General features: G+C 39.3%; 1 protein-coding gene across 7 annotated transcripts in view; it reads left to right on the top strand.

Moving 5' to 3' along the window:
* LOC126188203 (endoribonuclease Dicer-like) overlaps window positions 1-22,397 on the top strand; it is a 425,024-nt gene extending 402,627 nt beyond the window's left edge. For all 7 annotated transcript variants that reach the window (XM_049929751.1, XM_049929747.1, XM_049929748.1 and 4 more), the window contains 3 exons: window positions 8,569-8,789; window positions 21,341-21,509; window positions 21,601-22,397. In XM_049929751.1, coding sequence (XP_049785708.1) covers window positions 8,569-8,789; window positions 21,341-21,509; window positions 21,601-21,617 — 407 coding nt within the window. In that variant the 3' untranslated portion in view covers window positions 21,618-22,397. The remainder of the gene's footprint in view (window positions 1-8,568; window positions 8,790-21,340; window positions 21,510-21,600) is intronic.
* The last annotated feature ends 2,722 nt before the right edge of the window (window positions 22,398-25,119 follow it).

Genomic DNA, 25,119 nt, shown 5'->3' with positions numbered 1-25,119 from the left:
AATTCACAAAGTTGTGCTTAGTAATTCAGACAATGTAATCAGGGGAGATTCCTCTCTTAGGTTGTCATTGTTCCTCACGTATCCATCTAACATACAACAAACAAAATTAGTTCTTTTGGTTAATGACATTAGTATTGTATGCAAACCAAGCATACGTACAGAAACAGAAGAAATGGTAAACAATGTTCTGAACAGTGTCATTGACTGGTTTCCTGCAAAAGGTCTGACTCTCGGTGTTAAAACACATAACATGATAGTAATTTCTTATATGAATTAGCGTTTAATTGATAATTTCACGTAGCAATTACTTTCAGGCTTGCCCTTCATTTTACATTTTTCTTTTTGAATTGTGCTTATTGTATTTTGTCTCTTACACGTAGATATTACTTTATTGTGGGAGTATTAGTAAACTACGTGGCTCCTAGCAGTGCCATTTTCTGCTAACTTGTGTCATGGTTACTAATTTTTTCCTATATTTTAAAAGAGCTAATTTTTTAAATGTTATGGAGAATACCAACTAGTATTCAGTACAAATTTAATATTAAATGTAAAAATTTATAGTTACAGTTCTTTATTCCTGTTGTTTCAGTTAATGTTTGAGTGTGCTTTGATTAACATACTACAGTATGTGTATGCACATAGATCACTACTACCACAGTGAGGAGGTGCTGAGCATTTGGACAGGCATGCTGCATTAAAAAACAAAAAGCTGAAAGCTGGTTAGCCTTTAATACAGTGCTGCAGACAGACCCACCCACTCCCACCTCAGACAATGTAGAAAATAATCTTTCCATCTGTTTCTGACTTTATTTCTAGTCTCTCTCTTTCTGTCCACACTGCCAACAAACATTTCTCAATGTAATCACGTCATCTGCGAAGTTGTTTGTTGTATTGTTTTCATATTGTTGCCACGTCATGTCTAGAGATTAGCAAGCTGTAATATGTGCTCCTGCATTATTAATACTCAAGGTTCACTCAAATAAAATGAAAGACATTGTCCTTGCCATTCATTCTTTTTTTTATTCATTTATCATGACTTGTGGTATGAGGGCCATTACCATCTCCCAGTGTTGTATAGTTTTATAAAGTAAGGTTGCATTTATCAAAGAATTTCGTAATTGGTTTTAAAACTGTGATATTATTGTGATGCAGAGTTTGTATAGTACTTTGTGATGGTTGATAAAATCGGATAAGTTGTTGTACGAAATTGATTTCTTCGTGTGCATGCAGTTGCCACCTTTGGTGAGTGAAAACATACTATACAACAACTGATGGGAAAACTTGCTACGTATGGGAACTGAATATGGAAGACAGCCATAGTTTCCATAATTCCACTTGGATATCATAAAAAAACCTAGAGAAAGGCAACTACAACCAGACATGCTGTTAGTCATAGTTTTTTGTCAATGGGAGATTCATTTCAGAGCCTTGAGCATTTATTTCACATTTCGAAGCAAGCTACGACAAATGACCTTTTGTTGTTGTTGTTGTTGTCTTCAGTCCTGAGACTGGTTTGATGCAGCTCTCCATGCTACTCTATCCTGTGCAAGCTTCTTCATCTCCCAGTACCTACTGCAACCTACATCCTTCTGAATCTGTTTAGTGTATTCATCTCTTGGTCTCCCTCTACGATTTTTACCCTCCACGCTGCCCTCCGATGCTAAATTTGTGATCCCTTGATGCCTCAGAACATGTCCTACCAATCGATCCCTTCTTCTAGTTGTGCCACAAACTTCTCTTCTCCCCAATCCTATTCAGTACCTCCTCATTAGTTATATGATCTACCCATCTAATCTTCAGCATTCTTCTGTAGCACCACATTTCGAAAGCTTCTATTCTCTTCTTGTCCAAACTATTAATCGTCCATGTTTCACTTCCATATATGGCTACACTCCGTACAAATACTTTCAGAAACCACTTCCTGACACTTAAATCAATACTCAATGTTAACAAATTTCTCTTCTTCAGAAACGCTTTCCTTGCCACTGCCAGTCTACATTTTATATCCTCTCTACTTCGACCATCATCAGTTATTTTGCTCCCCAAATAGCAAAACTCCTTTACTACTTTAAGTGTCTCATTTCCTAATCTAATTCCCTCAGCATCACCCGACTTAATTAGACTACATTCCATTATCCTTGTTTTGCTTTTGTTGATGTTCATCTTATACCCTCCTTTCATGACACTGTCCATTCTGTTCAACTGCTCTTCCAAGTTCTTTGCTGTCTCTGTCAGAATTATAATTTCATTGGCGAACCTCAGCGTTTTTATTTCTTCTCCATGGACTTTAATACCTACTCCAAATTTTTCTTTTGTTTCCTTTATTGCTTGCTCAATATACAGATTGAATAACATCGGGGACAGGCTACAACCCTGTCTCACTCCCTTCCCAACCACTGCTTCCCTTTCATGCCCCTCGACTCTTATAACTGGTGTCTGGTTTCTGTACAAATTGTAAATAGCCTTTTGCTCCCTGTATTTTACCCCTGCCACCTTTAGAATTTGAAAGAGAGTATTCCAGTCAACATTGTCAAAAGCTCTAAGTTTACAAATGCTAGAAACGTAGGTTTGCCTTTCCTTAATCTTTGTTCTAAGATAAGTTGTAAGGTCAGTATTGCCTCATGTGTTCCAGTATTTCTACGGAATCCAAATGATCTTCCCCGAGGTCAGCTTCTACTAGTTTTTCTATTCGTCTGTAAAGAATTCGTGTTAGTATTTTGCAGCTGTAGCTTATTAAACTGATAGTTCAGTAATTTTCACATCTGTCAACAGCTGCTTTCTTTGGGATTGGAATTATTTTATTCTTCTTGAAGTCTGAGGGTATTTCACCTGTCTCATACATCTTGCTCACCAGATGGTAGAGTTTTGTCAGGACTGGCTTGCCCAAGGCCGTCAGTAGTTCCAATGGAATGTTGTCTACTCCCGGGGCCTTGTTTCGACTCAGGTCTTTCAGTGCTCTGTCAAACTCTTCACGCAGTATCATATCTCCCATTTTATCTTCATCTACATCCTCTTCCATTTCCATAATATTGTCCTCAAGTACATCACCCTTGTATAGGCCCTGTATATACTCCTTCCACCTTTCTGCTTTCCCTCTTTTGCTTAGAACTGGGTTTCCATCTGATCTCTTGATATTCATACAAGTGGCTTTCTTTTCTCCAAAGGTATCTTTAATTTTCCTGTAGGCAGTATCTATCTTACCCTAGTGAGATAAGCCTCTACATCCTTACATTTGTCCTCTAGCTATCCCTGCTTAGCCATTTTGCACTTCCTGTCGTTCTCATTTTTGAGACGTTTGTATTCCTTTTTGACTGCTTCATTTACTGTGTTTTTATATTTTCTCCTTTCATCAGTTAAATTCAATATTTCTTCTGTTACCCAAGGATTTCTACTAGCCCTCGTCTTTTTACCTATTTGATCCTCTGCTGCCTTCACTATTTCATCCCTCAGAGCTACCCATTCTTCTTCTACTGTATTTATATCACCCATTCCTGTCAGTTGTTCTCTTATGCTCTCCCTGAAACTCTGTTCAACCTCTGGTTCTTTCAGTTTATCCAGGTCCCATCTCTTTAAATTCCCACCTTTTTGCAGTTTCTTCAGTTTTAATCTACAGTTCATAACCAATAGATTGTGGGCAGAGTCGACATCTGCCCCTGGAAATGTCTTACAATTTAAAACCTGGTTCCTAAATCTCTGTCTTACCATTATATAATCTATCTGATATCTTCTAGTATCTCCAGGATTCTTCCATGTATACAACCTTCTTTTATGGTTCTTAAACCAAGTATTAGCTATGATTAAGTTATGCTCTGTGCAAAATTCTACCAGACGGCTTCCTCTTTCATTTCTCTCCCCCAATCCATATTCACCCACTATGTTTCCTTCTCTCCCTTTTCCTACTGTCGAATTCCAGTCACCCATGACTATTAAATTTTCGTCTCCCTTCACTACCTGAATAATTTCGTGTATCTCATCATACATTTCATCAATTTCTTCATCATCTGCAGAGCTAGTTTGCATGTAAACGTGTACTACTGTAGTAGGCATGGGCTTCGTGTCTATCTTGGCCACAATAATGCGTTCACTATGCTGTTTGTAGTAGCTTACCCGCACTCCTATTTTTTTTGTTCATTATTAAACCTACTCCTGCATTACCCCTATTGGATTTTGTATTTATAACCCTGTATTCACCTGACCAAAACTCTTGTTCCTTCTGCCACCGAACTTCACTAATTCCCACTATATCTAACTTCAACCTATCCATTTCCCTTTTTAAATTTTCTAACCTACCTGCCCAATTAAGGGATCTGACATTCCACGCTCCGATGCGTAGAGTGCCAGTTTTCTTTCTCCTGATAATGACGTCCTCTTGAGTAGTCCCCGCCCGGAGATCCGAATGGGGGACTATTTTACCTCCGGAATATTTTACCCAAGAGGACGCCATCATCATTTAACCATACAGTAAAGCTGCATGCCCCCCGGGAGAAATTAAGGCTGTAGTTTCCCCTTGCTTTCAGCCGTTCGCAGTACCAGCATAGCAAGGCCGTTTTGGTTAGTGTTGCAAGGCCAGATCAGTCAATCATCCAGACCGTTGCCCCTGCAACTACTGAAAAGGCTGCTACCCCTCTTCAGGAACCACACGTTTGTCTGGCCTCTCAACAGATACCCCTCCATTGTGCTTGCATCTACGGTACGGCCATCTGTATCGCTGAGGCACGCAAGCCTCCCCACCAGTGACAAGGTCCTTTCTTTTTTACACAGTCTTTCTATACCAACTGTAGCAGCAGTTTGCTGCAGTGTGTCTTGTTTTATTGCTTTTCTTGTACTGCGTGCTTCATATGTTTCACAAGCAGGCATCAGCCTGGTACAACGATAACATCTTGACAGTCTGCTGCCTTGTCCACAGCAATATTTTTGAAAAACTTGCAGGAAAAGAAAACAAAACACATAACAACTGTATACAACAGACGATAAAATGCGACATATAACCATACACTTGCGCCATGCAGAGGTGACATGCGGTAGCTGGCCTGAAACATTGTTTCCTTTTTTCTGTATGGATAATGCTGCGGCTAGTTGTTTCCGTGTTGTTTCTGTTTCAAAAGATGTTTCCAAATGGCGTCTACTTCAAATAGATGAAAACATATTTCAAGCTTAGTGTGTACATGGCTTAAAATCTACTCAACCCAAGTAAACTGCCATTGGCTGAAGGAAAAAACACACACACACACACACACACACACACGAGAGTCTGACGCCTTTCACCATATTTCAGTTTTTAGTTTAATTCACTATGTTCATCAGCTTTTTCTTTTTTTGCATGAACACAAAGGAAAGATTTCTCAAAAATGTGTATTTTGAAGTATAATTTTTGGTTGTAGCACCTTGGAAAAAAAGCTTGATTACCTTGTACACATATACCAATTTCAATTTTTGATGAGTTTTTACTTGCTATTACACATGTGTGATTTTTTTAAGAGCTAATGAAATTTATTACCATAAATTATTCTATAACCATTGTATTGTGCATTTAATTTCCTTCATTTATACAGTTTTCACATGGTATTGGTGAGGATTATGATGTTTAATCGTGTATGCCAATAAATAGGTTTTTGCTCCTACTTTAAGGTTTTAATGTTTTTCTCGATTCTGCATTTTGCTCAGTTTTGCGGTTTTGAAGTCTGGATACCACAGAAAGTTAAGATAGAGGTTTCACAAAAATATCAGTAATAATAATAAAACACACACACATACACTATCAGTACAAAAATATGGATACATATACAGAATGTAAATAGTAATTTTACAGTAGTGCGGTAGTAGTATAAAGAATTTGTTATCCTCAGTGGTGGATCCAATCGATAGTCTGTTGAGGCACTACAATTAGTGTCTGTCAATGCAACCAGAGATGTTGCTGCCGAGCCGCTGAGGCCGATAACAGCTTGGATAAAGATGAACAGCCATGAGCCAGTCTTGGACAGTATGTCGTATGAACTATTTTATATCTCACCTAGCTCCTATTGGGAATACTGACACTACTGTGGACTGTTGACTTTCTGGCTTACATTCTTGGTTTTTATTCAGTGCTCTTTCCATGACTACCTTGGCTTTGTATATGGATTACACGTTCACATCAGGCAAGAATGCTTTAAAGAGAACATTACAAAAAGTGGTGAATTCGCCACAATTTTTCCATCACCAGGTATAAAAAGATAAGCAGACAAAGAAGATTAGTGGCATAGTTCATGCATTATTAGCTTAGATAGTTTGTAAAGTAAAGAAATGAAGTGTTTCTGTGCATGACATTTTAATACTAAATTAACAAACTTTTCTCATAAATTCTATTAGCCCATGAGGGATACCTTTTGTTTTATATCTGCAAGAGACCTCTGCTGAGTAGACTAAGTTATCAAGCAGATATTTCTGAAACATATTACCTCTCAAGCATTTAATCTTACTAACAAGGGAACCTCCCCATTGCACACCCCCCTCCCCTCAGATTTAGTTATTAAGTTGGCACAGTGGATAGGCCTTGAAAAACTGAACACAGATCAATCGGGAAAACAGGAAGAAGTTGTGTGGAACTATGAAAAAATAAGCAAAATATACAAACTGAGTAGTCCATGTGAAAGATAGGCAACATCAAGGAGAACGTGAGCTCACAAGCGCCATGGTCTCGTGGTTAGCGTGAGCAGTTGTGGTATGAGAGGTCCTTGGTTCAAGTCTTCCCTGGGGTGAAAAGTTTACTTTCTTTATTTTTGTGAAGTTATGATCTGTCCGTTTGTTCATTGACGTTTCTGTTCACTGTAAGTTTAGGGTCTGTGTTTTGCGACCGCACCGCAAAACCGTGCGATTAGTAGACGAAAGGACATGCCTCTCCAATGGGAATCGAAAACATTTGATCGTAAGGTCATAGGTCAACCGATTCCTCAACAGGAAAACACGTGTCTGATATATTCTATACGACACAGGTGACGGCATGTCCGTCACATGACAGGAATATGTTGTCGACCCACCTAACTTGTACACTTCGCGAATGGGTAAAAAAGATTCTTCTACCTTGCCCGATTTAGCTTTTCTTGTGGATGTGATAATCACTCCCAAAAAAGTAATGAAAACGTAAGAGTTTGTCACATAAACTACAAAAAATGAATGCAACAGTTTCACAGTCGCACAGTTTTCCCTGTGCTCTGTCAAAACATATGTTTTTAACGTTTTCAAATTTTTCCTTATGCAGACCGTCAAATGCTGCATATGTCCAAGCAAATCTGAATATGTCCTGGAATTTTGGAGAGCAAAGTTGATTATGTGTGAGTGCCTGATCTTTGATAATTGTCTGAAAATAAAAATTAAACTTTTCACTCGAAGGAAGGTTCGAACCAAGGACCTCTCGTTCAGCAGCTGCTCATGCTAACCACGGGACCACGGCGCTCCTGAGCTGGCACTCTGCTTGATGTTGCCTATCTTGCGCATGGACTACTCAGTTTGTATATTTTGCTTATTTTTTCATAGTTCCATACAACTTCTTCCTGTTTTCTCAATTGATCTGTGTTCAGTTTTTCAAGGCATATCCACTGTGCCAAATTATAACTAAATCTGAGGGGGGTGCGATGGGGAGGTTCCCTGGTAAGCAGAGCATTGAAGATTTTTAGCACCAGTATATTTTACACCAGTTTTACCAATACCAAATGCTTCAGTTCAGTATGATGATCCTCTTTTCTTCATGATGTAGGCTGTGTGTTTGAAATTGAGCTGTGTTACTAATGATAAAACATACCAGAGAATGTATGTATTGAGATGGTAATTTAATTATCCCAAATTGTTAGATCTGTTTACAGCACGGGGTTTACAGGTCCTGTGAAGATTTTTGTAAGCTGGCATTTGCCCCAAAATATTATGCCATAACACATTATGGAGTGAAAATAAGGTAGTCAGAGTTTGCAGACTTAGACATACTGTCGCCAAGATAGGATATAATCGTAAAACAAATATTGCTAATGACAACAGTTTAATGTCTGGAGAACATGATGTTTCCACTTCAGCTCACTATCTGTATGACTGCCAAGGAATTTGAAGAGTACACATTCATCATAATCTGGACATTATGTACTACTAGTATTTCTGGGTTGTTCTGCTAATGTGGAAATGGAAACAACTAGTATTCCTTAAATTTATCAATAGTGACTTAATTGTGAACCACCACAGAACGTCCTTGAAGATGAGATCAGAGTGAGATATTATCCACAACGATACTTATGTCATCTTCAAATATTGTTTAAAGGTTTTTGTTGATTGACAGACAGGTCATTCACACATCTCAGAAAGAGCAAGGGGCCAAGCACCAAACCTAGTGGAGTCCATGCTGTATTGTGCCCCACTCAGATTCTCAGAATTTTGCTATACAGCATTTGAGACAACCACTCAGTGCCTCCTCTGTACGGTCAGCAGTGATCTGTCCACATACTATTTGAATGTAATAATTTTTTTGTGTTTTGTATTGTTCACATGTAGTTTTAAGCACATTGTGTACCTGGACCATGAAAAGTTATTCTTCCCAATTTCCTTCAGATTTCTTGGTGACGAGTTATATATTTGACAAGTGTCAGCTGCTGTCCCCAGGAAAGATTACAGTCCTTAGAGCAGCACTTGTCAACAACTGCACATTTGCAGCATTTTCTGTAAGGATTGGTTTGCAAAAATATTGCAAATATAGATCTTCGGAGTTGTTTTACAACATTGATGCATTTGTAAAATACCAACAGGAAAATAATCATGAGATAACAGATGAGGTAATTTTTGTTATTGTATTTTTTCATTGTTAGTTGACATAAGGTTCAGTTGGTAGTATATAAATATGAAAATCACAATTTATTGGCAATTTTTTTTATCAAATTTCATTGTGCAAAGATATTTTAACTGTGACTTTCAATGAGAAAATAAGTTGCATTCACTACTACTTATTTCACTAAAGGAAGTTACTTATGTTTGTTTCTTCGGTATAAACTCATAGATGCTCTTAATTTTTAACAAAAATTTCTGACAAAATTTTTCAATGCCTTGAAGTAAAAAAATATTTCTTAGTTTGTTTCACAATAGTGAACTCTTGTGTTCCAACAGTCTCAACTTCTGATTTAATTCAAAATAAAAGTTGTAAATGCTGAACATAAAACAGTCACCAAATCTCTGATTAGAAGTGGTGACAGTTTAGAGATTAGAAGTAATTAATGGACTCACAAGAATATTAATAATAAACTGTCTTCAATTGATGGATTAATAATAACAAAACAAAAAAAGCAATAAACTAAAACTGATTTAGCAAGGAGAAAGTGCAGCAATGAGAATGCAAAGTATATGAAGAAAAGGGGAGGAATGAAGATAGCAGAAGAAAAATGGAGAAGCAAAGTAAAGAGAAAACAATGCCCACCCACATTGCCAAGGTTATTGAGACTGCACTGCAGAAGTTTCATAGGGAAGCCCTTACACATCCTCCATACAGTCTCAATGTCTCCCAAGTCATTTCCATATTCTTGGAGCCCTGAAGAAAGACATTCATGGTCATCGATGTGCTTTGGATGAACAGGTGCAGGACTGGTTACAATCACAGTTCCTTAGGTCACCACGAAGGTATTGGCCATCTTGTCTCTCAGTGGTGCTGTGTGGCCATAAATGTGGCTTTCACATCCATAGTTCCTGTGCACATATGCACTTAAAACATCATGGTACTTGGGTCAGTAGTCAATCTTTACATCATTTCTTTAAAACATAGTAAATAGTGGGGTATATCAGATTAAATACAGTATATTTGCATATCATAATATTGTATAGGTTATGACAGAAAGGGGAGGAGAAGGGGGATATACGAATCGGAGTTGCAGAGTAGAGTAGAGGGCTTGTGTGAAGGAAAAGCAGTAGCCCCATACTTGGGGAATGAATGTAGGGGAGCATGTGCAAGAATCCTGCATCTCCTGCCATGGCAAGGTCATAGTGGAGGTGGTTTGCCATTGCCTTTCTTTGAGGACTTCTCAAATGTGGATCTGTATTGTGTGGATGAGTGAGTGCTTGTACATTGTAATGTTGGTGTAGTGTTGGGTTTGTGATGTTATAGATGAAGGGGTGAGAGAGGGTAAAACCCTGTTGCAGCACATTGCTTATTCCCCTCGAGTAACACCAAGGGGTCACCAAGCCCGCAGTTCATAAGACTGCAGAGAGGTTGAATACAGGACATTGACACGAAGACTGGTGACCATGAACTTTACATCACCATCTCTTCTCTCCTTGCTGGCCAAATACTGGAAGTGAAAGTTTTCTCCCACCAGTATTCAGACCAGCTTACCTCAGAATCAACCATCACTGCAAAGTCGTGCTTTACTGACAGGTATTGGCAATTGTAGTCAAAGATAAATAGTTCGGGGGGGAGGGGGGGGGTAATTATTAACAATACCAGTAAATAATGATCAAAAGTGTACCTAGTAATTGACAAGACAAACCATCAGTATATCTATTTTGTAAATAGTTCTAGGAGTTGCTTTTCTCCAAGCACTGTCAGATCATTGAGTATCTTATACACTGTACTTTCATCTTGCAGTCAATTTCCACTTCTTCTGAGATGATGGTCAGTGGGGTAACAGCGAAATTTTAAGCTTATTCCTTAGGTTTTTATCATATTCATATTTTGAATAAGGAAGATTACAAAATTTTGTAAGCACCTGAATTTAAAAATCTTCTTATTCAGTAAGTACTGTTTAAAAGTGTATTATGCAGTGAACTCTTAGTTTTAAAGCTTATCTTAAAAAATTTTCCTGGAAACAATCTTGCAGTTTTTTCTAAAATGAATCTCATTTAAATTGTGATTGCATATTTTATTTTTTGCACCTAAATTATTTTAACCTTACTTTCCATTGTTTTATGTAGGTGTTTAATTTCTCTTTCCTGTAGTGATTGGCCTTCAATCCTGTAGCCATTGGCCTTTGGAGTCTGCTTTAAAATGTTCACCTCCTTAATTTTCTCAGTACTGATAATAGATAATTTGAGAATTCTGTGAAATGTAGCTCAGAAGAAAGCATTTTCTGTTTCTGTGGATGATTTGAATGTGCACTTATAATTGAGTCTGTAGGTGTTGACTTCCTGTATATTCTGAAAGTATGTTGATTGTGTTCCCCCATGTAAGTCTAAAAAATTAATTGCTGCCTACTTTTTGTATTCCACAGTAAAGTTGAGGTAAGGGTGCGTACTGTTAGAGCTCGCACCAAATGTTCCAGTCCCCCACTATCACCTCTAAACAATGATATGATGCCATAAAGGCAAATTTTTAAAATTATAAAGGTTATTAGCATGCTAGAACTAGTATTGACAATCAGTAACTTCAAATTTAATAAGAAGACGTATGATCAAATAGATGGGTTAGCCAGAGGAATCTCACTTGCTAGGACATTTTCATGACAGAACCAGAGTGCAGGTTTTTAAAATTATTACCTGACATAAAACAAAAATTTATTTATTATAAAAGGTATGTTGGTGACTGATTGTTGTGCAACTTTGAATCACCGACAGGAACAGAGAATTGCATGTTTCCTAGCCATGTTCCACAGAATTCTGAAATTACCACTTACCATTAATGAGAAAATTAAGGAGATGAACATTTGAAAGAAGATTACAACAGCCAGTGGTTATAGGATTGAAGATACTGTATGCCTGGACAAAGCAATGGAAGGTAAAATTAACCAAGCTTTAGGTGCAAAAAAATATATATTTCAATATGTAAGCATGACTCATATGGGATGCTTTTCAGGAAAAAACTGCAAGATTGTTTCAGAAGAAACATAAGATGAGCTTCAAAACTAAGAGTGCAGTGCATAACTTGCTCTCACATAGTGTTGGCTGCACAGGAAGATATTTGAATTTGGGAGTTTACGAGATTCCTTGTAATAAGTGTAATAGTTTGTATATTGGCTAAACAGGATGCAACTCTTTGGCAAAGTTTGAAGAACAGTGCAAAGGTAGCTAAAGGAAAATCTATCTTCAGTAACCACCTTATTCAAAATAAACAATGAACAACATATTAGGAATAATCTTGAAATTTTGCATAATACCTCTAAACATTGACTGAAGAACATATTAGATTATGTGGAAACCTGCAACCACATGAAAAGAAGAGCAGATAAGTTGCTCAATGATCAAACAGAACTTAAACAAAGAAATTGATTGAAAAGTGGATATAAGGGCACTGTGTGATGACAATTACTAGATGCTCTTTTGATCCATAATTTATTGATCTTGTTAATAATCTCCCCATCCCTCTCCAACTACTTACCTGTGACTGTACTATCTGTTTTTTTTCCCTATAAGCCTCTCTTTTGCCATCCTCCTCCCTCATTCCCTCTGTGACATAATCTATACAGGAGTATTCTATGTATATGTATAGTATTTAGTCTAATATACCCCACTGTTTACTATGTGTTAAATAAATGATATATAGATTAACTTCTAGGCCTCGTCCTTTTACTGTTATACATTTTTTTTTTTTTATTTTTTTATTTTTTTTTTTTTTTTACGGAAATGAAAACTAGCGGTACAGTTACTGAGGGCAGATGTGGTTTCACTGCTTTAAACCTTATACCATCTGGAATATGTAGACTTTTAAAGGATTGGAGTGGCACCACAGTGTTAGCTGTGTTTGTTTACATGTAGGGGTTGTACATTCCTGCCCATTGTGTGAGCCCCTGACATAGATGCATTCCTGGCCAATATGTAAAACTGGAGATTAAAGCAAATAATGTTTCCTAAATGACAGTGATGTGAATGATGATTGACAAATTGTGCAAATTTTTAACAATCACTTTAGCAGCAAAAATAGGATTAAGAGGGTCAGAAGGAGAACACCAAACCATGTTCAGAAAGGATAGGTTAAATATAAAACTTCCCTGCAGATTAAAACTGTGTGCCAGACTGAGATTTGAACTTAGGACCTTTGCCTTTCGCGGGCAAGTGCTCTACCATCTGAGCTACCCAGGACCTTTGCCTTTCGCGGGCAAGTGCTCTACCATCTGAGCTACCCAAGCGCGACTCACGACCTGTCCCCACCGCTTCCTACCTTCCTATAGTTGTAGGTGAAGTGTTTATTGCTGTCAAAAGTAGTCTGCCTTGTAGTGAAATTGAAGTAGATAGTTCCTGTGAGTTAGTTGTTGAACAGCTCAAAGATAACTTTAGTTTCATTTCAAATAGGTACCCCACTCGAACAATTATTATTCATGGTGGCTTCAATCAATTCTCAATATCTTGTCAAAAATACATATTTAAAGTTGTTGGTAGACACAAAATGTCATTTGAAATTGCATTGAATACTTTCTTAGAAAATTAATTTGAACAATTAGTTCAGGAACCCACTTTGAGGAGCGAATGGTTGCAAAAACATAACTTGATGTCTTAGTAATAGATAATCATGGCCAAATAAGGACCATAATGATAGATGCAGGGATTCTATGACCTCCCTCCTTCGTGACATAACTTATACAATATTATAAATAAAATAGAAAGAAACATTCCACATGGGAAAAATATGTGTGGATGGATATGTGTGAGTGTGCGCGAGTGTATACCTGTCCTTTTTCCCCCAAGGTAAGTCTTTCCGCTCCCAGGATTGGAATGACTCCTTACCCTCTTCCTTAAAACCCACATCCTTTATCTTTCCCTCTCCTTCCCTCTTTCCTGACGAAGCAACCGGGGGTTGCGAAAGCTCGAAATTTTGTGTGTGTGTTTTTTATTGTGCCTATCTACCAGCGCTTTCCTATACAATATTATGATATGCAAACATACTGGTTTTAATCTGATGTACCCCACTATTTACTGTGTTTTAAATGAATGATGTAAAGACTGGCTAGTGGCCCCTTCTCACTCTATCTGCTAAGTCTCCCCTGACCCATGGTTCTGGGTGACTTTTCTGAACTCTGCCCCTTATCCTAAACCTCACCAGTCCTCCTTCACCCCTCTTCATTCCTCTTCAACTCTTCTGCCAGAAGAAGTAGCCACTGGCTCCAAAAGCTTGCTAATTTTGATACCTTTTATATGTGTGTTGTCCTGCCACCGTTTGGTGAGTGAATTTTTTATCAATCCAATTACATTACATTTATGTAATACATTATTTACAATGAAAAAAGATTAATACAAGCAGTTTCACACCTGACATCAAGGTATTTAGAAACAGACATATTTTAAACAAATTATTTTGTAATATAGAGTTTTGTATGTGAAATATCACTTAATGAGCATCTTTAGTACCAGTTTGAATATTGTAATATTAATTGTTAAAGTGCGTTTTGATTACTTCTATTTACAAATGCTTCAATGCTAAAATTACATTATTTACTATATACAAGTGTTTCATCAACCATTTTGAAGATTATTGTCTCCTGAACTGTTTAAAGACACAATAACCAGTCACTGCATTGCATAGCATTTTCCTAGAACTTTCTATTAATTACTTTTGTGTAACTGTACTACCATCATCTTTCTGGATTAGAAATTACTGCTCCAACTTACTTTTTACTTTTTCATGTCCGAAAACCAGTTCACAATCTTTCATCCCAGTATAGGACCACGTCCAAGGCTTCTTTCTTGTCCAGCCATAAATTGTCAGGTTTCCACCTATAAGGGTAGTTTGAGCAGATGAGCCATATCCTGCACAGCACCACAGTGCACCTATCATCCATGGTTCCAAGACCCCACCTAATCATGTTTGTCTTCACTGGGGCCACCCCTGTCCTTATTCGGTTCAATGTCCTCCATGTCTTCCAGTTTGTGCTGAATCCAGTGGGCACTTCCTGTGCAGGTGGGTAATCAGCTGGTGGTTCTTCTATTATCGTGGCTATAAACCTTTTATGGGATTTCAATCGCCCGGGTTTGCACTCACTGCCAAGAAGGGGATGCTGATCGTCAACAGTTTGTCTGAGCCTCTCTGTGAATTCAAGTGATGTTCTCTGAGAGTTGGGATTCACAAACCCAGCACCTCTATATAGTTTTGGTAGGGAAGTAGGTTTCATGCATCCCATGGTTAATCGACGTGTTTCACTAAGACTTATGTCGACCTTCTTTGCATGGGTTGACCTGGACCACACTGGGCAGGCAAATTTGGCTGTAGAGAAACATAAGTCGTGTGCGGTAGTTCTTAATATGGAAAGTTTAGCACCCCATGTGCTGTTAGCTAGTTTCCACAGAATATTGTTTCTGGCAGTTAATTTTTGTCACGTCTTTTCACAATGGTACTTGTATGTCAGAGATTTATCAGGTGCCACCCCCAGGTTAAGCTGGTTTGTCGGTCTGTTCCAGTGTGGTATTATTCCAAGAGATGTTAAGTTTATGGTTAGCTTGCCAGGATCGAAGTTGGAAGGTGCTGATTTGTGTTTTGGATGGGTTTAGCTTAAGAAAGTGTTTATATATATAAAAACACTGTCTTAAGCTAAACCCATCCAAAACACTTATATATAATAGAGGGAAACATCCCACGTGTGAAAAATATATCTAAAAACAAAGATGATATAACCTACCAAACGAAAGAGTTGGTATGTTGATAGAGACACTAACACACACACACACACACACACACACACACACACACACACACACACACACACACACACAAAATTCAAGATTTCGCAACCCACAGTTGCTTCATCAGGAAAGAGAGAAGGAGAGGGAAAGACAAAAGGATGTGGGTTTTAAGGGAGAGGGTAAGGAGTCATTCCAATCCCGGGAGCGGAAAGACTTACCTTAGGGGGAAAAAGGGACAGGTATATACTCGCGTGCGTGCAGGCACGCACGCACACACACACACACACACACACACACACACACACACACACACACTCACATATCCATCCGCACATATACAGACACAAGCAGACATATGTAAAGGCAAAGAGTTTGGGCAGAGATGTCAGTTGAGGCGGAAGTACAGAGGCAAAGACAGGTTGAATGACAGGTGAGGTATGAGCGGCGGCAACTTGAAATTAGCGGAGGTTGAGGCCTGGTGGATAACGGGAAGAGAAGATATATTGAAGGACAAGTTCCCATCTCCGGAGTTCTGATAGGTTGGTGTTAGTGGGAAGTATCCAGATAACCTGGACGGTGTAGCACTGTGCCAAGATATGCTGGCCGTGCACCAAGGCATGTTTAGCCACAGGGTGATTCTCATTAACAACAAACACTGTCTGCCTGTGTCCGTTCATGCGAATTGACAGTTTGTTGCTGGTCATTCCCACATAGAAAGCTTCACAATGTAGGCAGGTCAGTTGGTAAATCACGTGGGTGCTTTCACACGTGGCTCTGCCTTTGATCGTGTACACCTTCCGGGTTACAGGACTGGAGTAGGTGGTGGTGGGAGGGTGCATGGGACAGGTTTTACACCGGGGGCAGCTACAAGGGTAGGAACCAGTGGGTAGGGAAGGTGGTTTGGGGATTTCATAGGGATGAACCAAGAGGTTACGAAGGTTAGGTGGACGGCGGAAAGACACTCTTGGTGGAGTGGGGAGGATTTCATGAAGGATGGATCTCTTTTGAGGAAGTCATATCCCTGCTGGAGAGCCACATTCAGAGTCTGATCCAGTCCCGGAAAGTATCCTGTCACAAGTGGGGCACTTTTGGGGTTCTTCTGTGGGCGGTTCTGGGTTTGAGGGGATGAGGAAGTGGCTCTGGTTATTTGCTTCTGTACCAGGTCGGGAGGGTAGTTGCGGGATGGGAAAGCTGTTTTCAGGTTGTTGGTGTAATGGTTCAGGGACTCAGGACTGGAGCAGATTTGTTTGCCACGAAGACCTAAGCTGTAGAGGGACCGTTTGATATGGAATGGGTGGCAGCTGTCATAATGAAGGTACTGTTGCTTGTTGGTGGGTTTGATGTGAACGGATGTGTGAAGCTGGCCATTGGACAGATGGAGGTCAACGACAAGGAAAGTGGCATGGGATTTGGAGTAGGACCAGGTAAATCTGATGGAACCAAAGGAGTTGAGGTTGGAGAGGAAATTCTGGAGTTCTTCTTCGCTGTGAGTTCAGATCATGAAGATGTCATCAATAAATCTGTACCAAACTTTGGGTTGGCAGGCTTGGGTAACCAAGAAGGCTTCCTCTAAGCGACCCATAAATAGGTTGGCGTACGAGGGCGCCATCCTGGTACCCATGGCTGTTCCCTTTAATTGTTGGTATGTCTGGCCTTCAAAAGTGAAGAAGTTGTGAGTCAGGATGAAGCTGGCTAAGGTAATGAGGAAAGAGGTTTTAGGTAGGGTGGCAGGTGATCGGCGTGAAAGGAAGTGCTCCATCGCAGCAAGGCCCTGGACGTGCGGAATATTTGTGTGGTTAATTGTATTATATGCAGAGCTAAGGTCGACCAGGGCTAGCCCTGATATCTTTTTTATTTTCGTATCCTTCATCTGTGTGTTCTGTTAAGAACAGAATTTGGCTAGTACCTGATTTTTCCAGGTCTAAAACCAGCTTGTTAAGGAATAAGTTTCATCTCAATAGTGTCTATCACACGATTTAAAATAAGTCTCTCATACATTTTGTAAGGATGACACACGAGAGATATTGGGCGATAGTTCTTCGGTGAATCGGTGACTTTCCGGGTTTCAAGAGTGCCGCTATTCTTGCCTTCCTCCACATTTTGGGGATCTTACTTGTTTCACGACATTGATTGAAAAGTTGCAGGATCCAGTTCTTTGTGCCCGGTCCAAAGTATTTGATCTGCTCCACGCACATGTCATCCACTCAAGCTGGTTTGCTGCTTTTCATATTCCTGAGACCCTTGTGGAATTCCTTCATTGGAAAGGATGTTATAAACCTGTTAGTTTCTGATCCTAAAGTCCTGTTAATTTTTGCTTTCTGTTGTTTTGTATTGAACTACTTGATTAGGTGTTACCGCAGCAGACTGTTAGGGACCATTTGGGTCTCTGTCAAGTTTTTTAATAAGATTCCAAGCTATTTTGCTGCTATGTGTCACATCCATAGGACCTTTTGGGTATCTGTCAAGTTTTTTAATAAGATTCCGGGCTATTTTGCTGCTATGTGTCACATCCATCCTCTCTGGGGTCTCCATCCATCTATTTTGCCTAGCTTCATTTAGCATTTTGATCAAAGTCTTACCACATGCTATTGTTTCTTGATTAAAGGGGTCCTTTTGGTATAGTTTCTCATACTTGGCTAGGATATGACTGGAGTCATGTGAGATGGTTGGGATGTACTCCTGTCGGCAACCTTGTGGTATATGCTATCTGGAGATTCTCTGTAGCATTCACAAAAAAGCCTGATAGTTCTCTGGGGTTGGGGCGAGGTTTACTACGGCTTTATCCAGTTCCTCTGCAAAAATTTCCCAATTGGCCTTTTTAAAATTAAATATTCTGTGAAATGGTACTGTAGTGGTATGGACTACTGATACACCTGTATCCCTACTGGTCTATGCTGTGTTCGAGGTATAGGTTGATGTACTTCTTTGGTACAGCAATCTTTTATGTTTGAGCTGGTAATGCAGTTGTTGGGGTTATATCCACGTTTCCATATTTAACTTGTGAAGGAGGGGGGAATTTTTGGATCATGGAGGATACTGAGGTTTCTTGTTTCTGTCCATTCCTCCAACAGGTGTCCATTCTCGTCTGTTTCACTATATTCCCAAGTGGTGCTGTGGCACTTCAAATCTCCTACAATGCATTAAGTGTTTTGGTTTGTGAAGTTTTTTGGCGAGGTGAAAGCAAATTTTTTTCCTGGAGATTTATACGTGGATGTTAGTGTAAAGTTTCCAATTTCAGCTGTTTGTATTTGGATATCATTGGCTGTAGATTTTCCGACAGAAGTCACAGTCATCTCAGCTCTAACGAATATGGCACTGCCATGTTTAGGACATGGTGCTTCCACAGCTAGTTGCATTCCTTGTATTTCAGGTGTTTTTGCTTCTGTGGGTTTCTTGGATGCATAACACATTAGATTAGATTTACTTTCATTCCATTTATGAGTCTGGCAGAATTCTGGTAAGATGTCTTGATTGTTGTTTGTAATTCCCTCGATATTTAGGCTTACAATTGTCAGGATTGGCTGTGAGACGTGCCTATTTGCTACCTTCTTCCAAGGTTTCTGGTGGTGGAAGGATTGGCTGTCATCATTATTGGTAATGTTTCCAGGAGACGTAGGCATGCTATAGTCTGATGAAGTTGCTGTAGAATGCTCTCGTGGAGGCTCCTTCTTTGTCACCCACTGTTCTAACAAAATGGGAAAGCACTTAACTTGAAGTTCTAAACTATCATAATAAGAAATAACAAAACGAGCTGTCCATTTACAGGAATAATACACTAAATATCATGTGTGGTTATGTTAGTAATGATATGTATCATGTATGAGAGCCATGGTCAGTTACATTACAACGCAGATAACAATTTGCGAAATGTTTGCCGCAAGAAAATTGAAAGTAGAAAAAAAAAGAAGAAGAAAAAAATAACATTTGCTTGCCACTGGTGAGGTCAGCATTAAATAAGGAGGGAGATGTTTGGAAGGACTCTGCCTCTAATGCCAGTGGACGATGCAGAAAAGGATAACGAACAGCAGTGGCAACTTTAGAGGCTGATGAATGTACTATACAACATGTCACCTGAAGTAGGAGGAGCTGTTGTAGTACCACCACCACCACCACCACCACCACCACCACCACCATACACACCGGAGGAAATTCGAGATGCAGTTCTGTCTTTCAAGAGAGGCAAAGCTACCAGCCCAGGTAGGATCAATGGAGAGATACTGCAAGAAGTGCAGAATCAGCTAGTATGGCATGTGACAGCACTTTTCAGTGAGTGTTTGGTGCAAGGAGGAATGCCTGATAGATGGAAGACCAAAAAAGATGAGGACTGAGGCCCTACTTTGGCAATATCATACCAACTGATGTGCTTTATGAATACTCTGGGAAAACTTCAAGAAAGGCTTCTTTGTGTGTGGCTACTTACCCATTGAGGACTGACTGTACTAAGTTGAAATCAATATGGCTGTTGAAATGGAAGATCTATTGAAGATGCAAGTAATTGGATGGTAGAACCTTCACAAATGTGACAGCTGACTAAGTAATACTAGAGGTCCTGGGAGCTTTCAATCATTTTTGGTTGCTCTGCCTTTTCATGTGCCTCAGGAAGCTAGAGTTCCAAGGCATCATTACTTGAACCTGCTATATTACTGTAAAAGTTGGAGTGTACATTGGACCACCTAGGCAGTAGTACAAAGAAACATTGCGAAGAGGTGGCCACATGGAGCCATCTATAGGCCCGCTTACGCAATTGAAGAAGTTAATGCAGTTGTTGCATACATGGATGACATGCTAATAATTGTTTCAGGGGATTCCAAAAGACACATGGAAAAGAAATGTAATGGACCTTTACCCTGGTGTGGAACTGGAGCTTGTGCAACAAGCTGCAAGTGGCAGTAAATAAAACAACGTACATACTCATGAAGTGTAGATTGTCTAGGACTTGGAACCCACCATCAGAGTATACAAAGCTTCAGTCAAGACAACACTGAGTCAGTATCTCAGTCTCGATATAGTGGGCTGACTTTAAAGCCCACGTAAAAGCAGTATCTGAACGAGCAACACAAATTATGCACGGGATTGCTGGTATCGTCACAAAACAATCGTGTAGATCTTCTAAAGATTAATTTCAGGGACTGTGTTCCAGAAGCCTGAGGAGGTAGAGACTATGGCCACTGGGGACCGAGCGAGGTGGTGCAGTGGTTAGCACACTGGACTTGTTATTCGGGAGGACAACAGTTCAAATCTGTGTCTGGCAATGCTGATTTAGGATCAGGCTTTTATGGAAAACATAATTGAGGACATACTTGGTTTAGTTCCCATTTAAGAAACAGAGTGCGGAAAGTTAACTAGGCTTTTCGAGTAACTTAGAGGTCACTACGTTATCTGAGTGGGGAAAAATTACAATGGGTGGCCCACAGGGTTTGATCAATGGCCCAGTGCTGTTCTTTATGGAATGATCAACTGTTTTATTTTAATCAAAAGGCAAAATTGATGATACAAGCATTTTTAGCAGAGAAACATCAGTAGAGAAAAGGGTAAATTATGTTTTTGTGAAAGTTAATGATTGATTGGTTTTGCACAAATGGGCAAGCATTAAACTTGTGCTGAGGGGAGGGGGAAGGGGAGGAACAGCTCATCCAGTTTTGTACTGTTAACCAAGTATACCAACAATAAACAGAGTAGAAAGCTCTAAGTCCTTATGTGTGCATGTTTATGTAAGTCTAAACCGAAAATACCATATAGAATATCTGTGAACTATGATCTCAGTTTATTCATTTTCTAGTCCTTATTAAAATTGCAGGTAATGTGCTCTGGGGATGATTCTTGTGATGACCACACTACAGTGATTCCGGCACCAAAAGTGTTGGGTGATTTATTTGAATCTGTTGCAGCAGCAATCTACCTTGACAGTGGTAAATGTTTGAAAACAGTATGGTCTGCATACTACAGAATTATGGAGAAAGAACTGGGTAAGTAGCATATGAATAAGTAATGACAATTTTCAAACCCTGTGATTTCACATGTTGTATATTGAATGTTATGATTTCTTTTCTTTTGCAGTTAAGTATTGTATGTGATGTGTAACATACCACACTTGTCTGCAATAATGAATGAAAATAACTGATTCTGAGTTGCCATTATCTTCGAAGCAAAAGTGGAAAATATGAATGGAAGCAGCACACATGTATTTCAGAACTGAAAGGAATGTCCACTTATGAAATCCTGTTACGTTAACTATTCGTCAGTGAAAGAAGTCCACAGATTTTGTTAACCAGGATAGTCTGTCAAATAATAATTTTGTGGCTGTGATATTTGTATATATATTTTTTTTTTTACAAAGGTCATTTGGAAAGTAAGCAAAGATGAAGGTTTTTTCTTTGGGGGAGGGGGGGGGGGGGCATAGTGCATCCTCTTACAGCTAACATTAACAGTATTTTATGTAAAAGTGTTTTATTAGTAATTTTTATGAAAATTGCACCAAATGTCGAAGTGGTGTGAAAAATGTCTGCTCGTTTTAATCACTATATCTTTTCCACATGTCTTTCAGTCATTTTGAACTTTCTTATATGTAGTGGCAGTTTCAATTCTGTCAGTGCCTGTCACTGTTAGCAGACAGTTCACCAACTGCAAATGGTTTTTATTCTTGGCTTAGCCAACAGTTTTTCTGTAGCTTGTTACCAAAATGGTGGCAGCCCGGCAGTGTCATTATAGTACTTAAATAGAGCTAACTTTCTGGATGACTTGTCATATGTTTGTATTTTATAGAATCTGTTGTTTTCTGCTGCTTTGTTTTGTAATGTAATGAAGAGTATATTTTATATTTAATGTTTTAAAACATAATAAAAAGCACAATATAACAAAAAATGAGTTGTCAATTTAAGGGATTTGTTGTTACTACTTCCTTTCTGCTAACAATTGGAATAAAATCTTTGCTACTGGAGGGGCTGTGCCAGCTTCTAAATTGGCTGCATAATTAGTTTAAAAATACAATTATTCTAGGCCTATGTTTGACAAATACAGTTATTCTATGCAGATGACCAACAACAAAATACTTTTTCAGATAAGTAGAATGACATATTAGTTGTAACTTATTTTTTAATCACATTCTGCTAATCTTTCAGTTAGTTCATTGGGGCAGTTTTAAATTTCAAAAATGTTCAAATGTGTATGAAATCTTATGGGACTTAACTGCTAAGGTCATTAGTTGCTAACCTTACACACTACTTAACCTAAATTATCCTAAGTACAAACACACAAACACACACACACACACACACACACACACACACCACACACACACATATGCCCGAGGGAGGATTCAAACCTCCGCCGGGACCAGCCGCACAGTCCATGATGACAGCGCCTTCGACCGCTCGGCTAATCCCACACGGCTTTTAAATTTATTTGGCATATTATATGTCTGTATAATGCATAAGATGGTGTGAATATTTTATTGGCAGCAGTGGTAGTGGAAAGAACAGAGAAAATTGAGTCCTAAAGAAGTGGCCATTCCTACAATTTGGCTGCATCTTCGGCTTCTTGCACACTGATGGTATACTCCCATGGCAAAGTCATGTTCTGAATTTAACAAGCAGTTCCCATTAGCCATTCAGTACACCGTGGCAGTTTAGCTACACAATGCATTGTGTACCTGCCCCTCCCAGTTGTTGGTTGCCACATTTCAGTCTCTGTTGATCAGTTTATGTTCTATTGTGACATGTTTACTTTTGGTTTGGAACTATTCAGTCTTGTAATACAGGATGAACACTGTTATAACGTCAAGTTCAACACATATATTTCAGAACGACACAACACATATAAGTCACAGAGTAAGTTGACAAGCAAGACATGTGTACCCGTTAGCATTCGAATGAGCACTGAGTCCCAGTCTAGCGGCCGCTGCTCGGCTGGCCGCTTAGGTGGCGCAGCTGTTGCATGGCTGACAGACAGCGCCGCACGTAGAAGACGCGCGTAACTGCACGGCGGCACTTTGAATGATCGGCGAGTCACAACAAACATGAAATAATTTTACACTTTCAAAAATTCATGCAAATGAAACAGTGCAACTTATTTGCTTCAAATCTTAACGAGTTAATAGAGTATCTTTGGAAGTTTGTTGGATTTTATAGCCACCATTCTTTTGTTGCAAGCTTCTGTCACCAGAGGTTTCTAGTGCAGAATCTGGAAACTACATAACAAAATGAAGCCAGTAACTTCTATTCAACGAGCATCCCACACGTACTTTCATCAGCAGAGTCTCCATTTGCACTTGACACAAACACTTTGAGGACAAGGATTCCCTCTGTGGAAGCATAAAGTCCTGGTTTGTCTCCTGTGTCAGAACAAAATGTTGATTGTGGTTGAGCAGCTTTCCAGCAAAGCCCACAGAAAAAACAGGTTGATCAAGCCCCATTTTTGCATTGAACATGATGGAGATTTTCCAAAGGTTTGTGTGTGCTGTGTACTGTCAAGAGAGAAGATTTATACCCCCTTCTGTTTCATAGAGAAAACTGTCACAGGAATTTATTACCTTGACATGCTTTTTTTGTGGCCTCTGTCTTGAGTTGCAAGGACACACTAACTACTTCATCCTATAACAAGGTGTACCTACGCGCTCCCACTTGACTATGTAGGAACACCTAAACATACATCTGCTTGATAATGGCTTGGCTGTGCAGGTGGTGGTGATGTATGGTGCATAAGGCCACCATGATTACCATTCTTAACCTCTTGTGATATTTTATTGTGATTACGCAAAAGACGAAGTGTTTGCCCCATCCCTGCCCAATATTTACCTCAGCTAATGTACAAATTGCAGCTGTGATAGTCTTATTACCACCAACACATTGTCACAAGAATTGGGAAAAGAATGAAAATTGTCTTGCATTTGCCTTGTGACTCGAGAAGCACTTATAATGCTCCCTCTTTATGTTGCTCACTCTTCTGTATCAGTCAGTAAGGTCTTGCGGTAGCCACCATGACCACAGCTTGCAGTATCAATAGTTTTCTGTGACAGTTGTGTAAGTAGTGGCACATTCAAAGTGGGGAAATTAGTTGGCCAGAACCCCAGTCGTCTCTCGCAGTTTTTGGTCAGCTTCTTAGCCGATTTCTTGATCTATATGCTGACTCTGTTACGCCACCCTTCATAGTGCACATTTGTGCAGCCACTTTTAAAGTGTAGAAACCATCTGCAAATATTTCCTTCATTCATTACTGTACCCACATAAACTAGCCATAACTCCTGTTCTTTATGAGGAGGAAAAAACAATTACAGCACACACTTCGCAAAAAAAACTGCGAAAGATGAGAGAGCCACTGTTGCTTACGTTCATCCACAGTCAGATGACTGTGGATCCAAACAGTGACATCTGTGGCTTTGTGAGTTACCAAAACATGATACTGCATTCATCCAACTTCCTGAGGTGCCAACATTTAATTATAAGCAAATGGACCTTACCTTTTCAATATGCCACATGTTTCCAATATGCCACAGCTGCTCAAGACCCCGAACGAGGTGGTACAGTGATTAGCACACTGGACTAGCATTCAGGAGGATGACAGTTCAATCCCACGTCCAGC

This window comes from Schistocerca cancellata, chromosome 5, assembly GCF_023864275.1.
Source record: "Schistocerca cancellata isolate TAMUIC-IGC-003103 chromosome 5, iqSchCanc2.1, whole genome shotgun sequence".
Lineage (NCBI taxonomy): Eukaryota > Metazoa > Arthropoda > Insecta > Orthoptera > Acrididae > Schistocerca > Schistocerca cancellata.
Note: the sequence above shows the minus strand (reverse complement) of the source record. Positions and strands in the feature narration are given on the sequence as shown.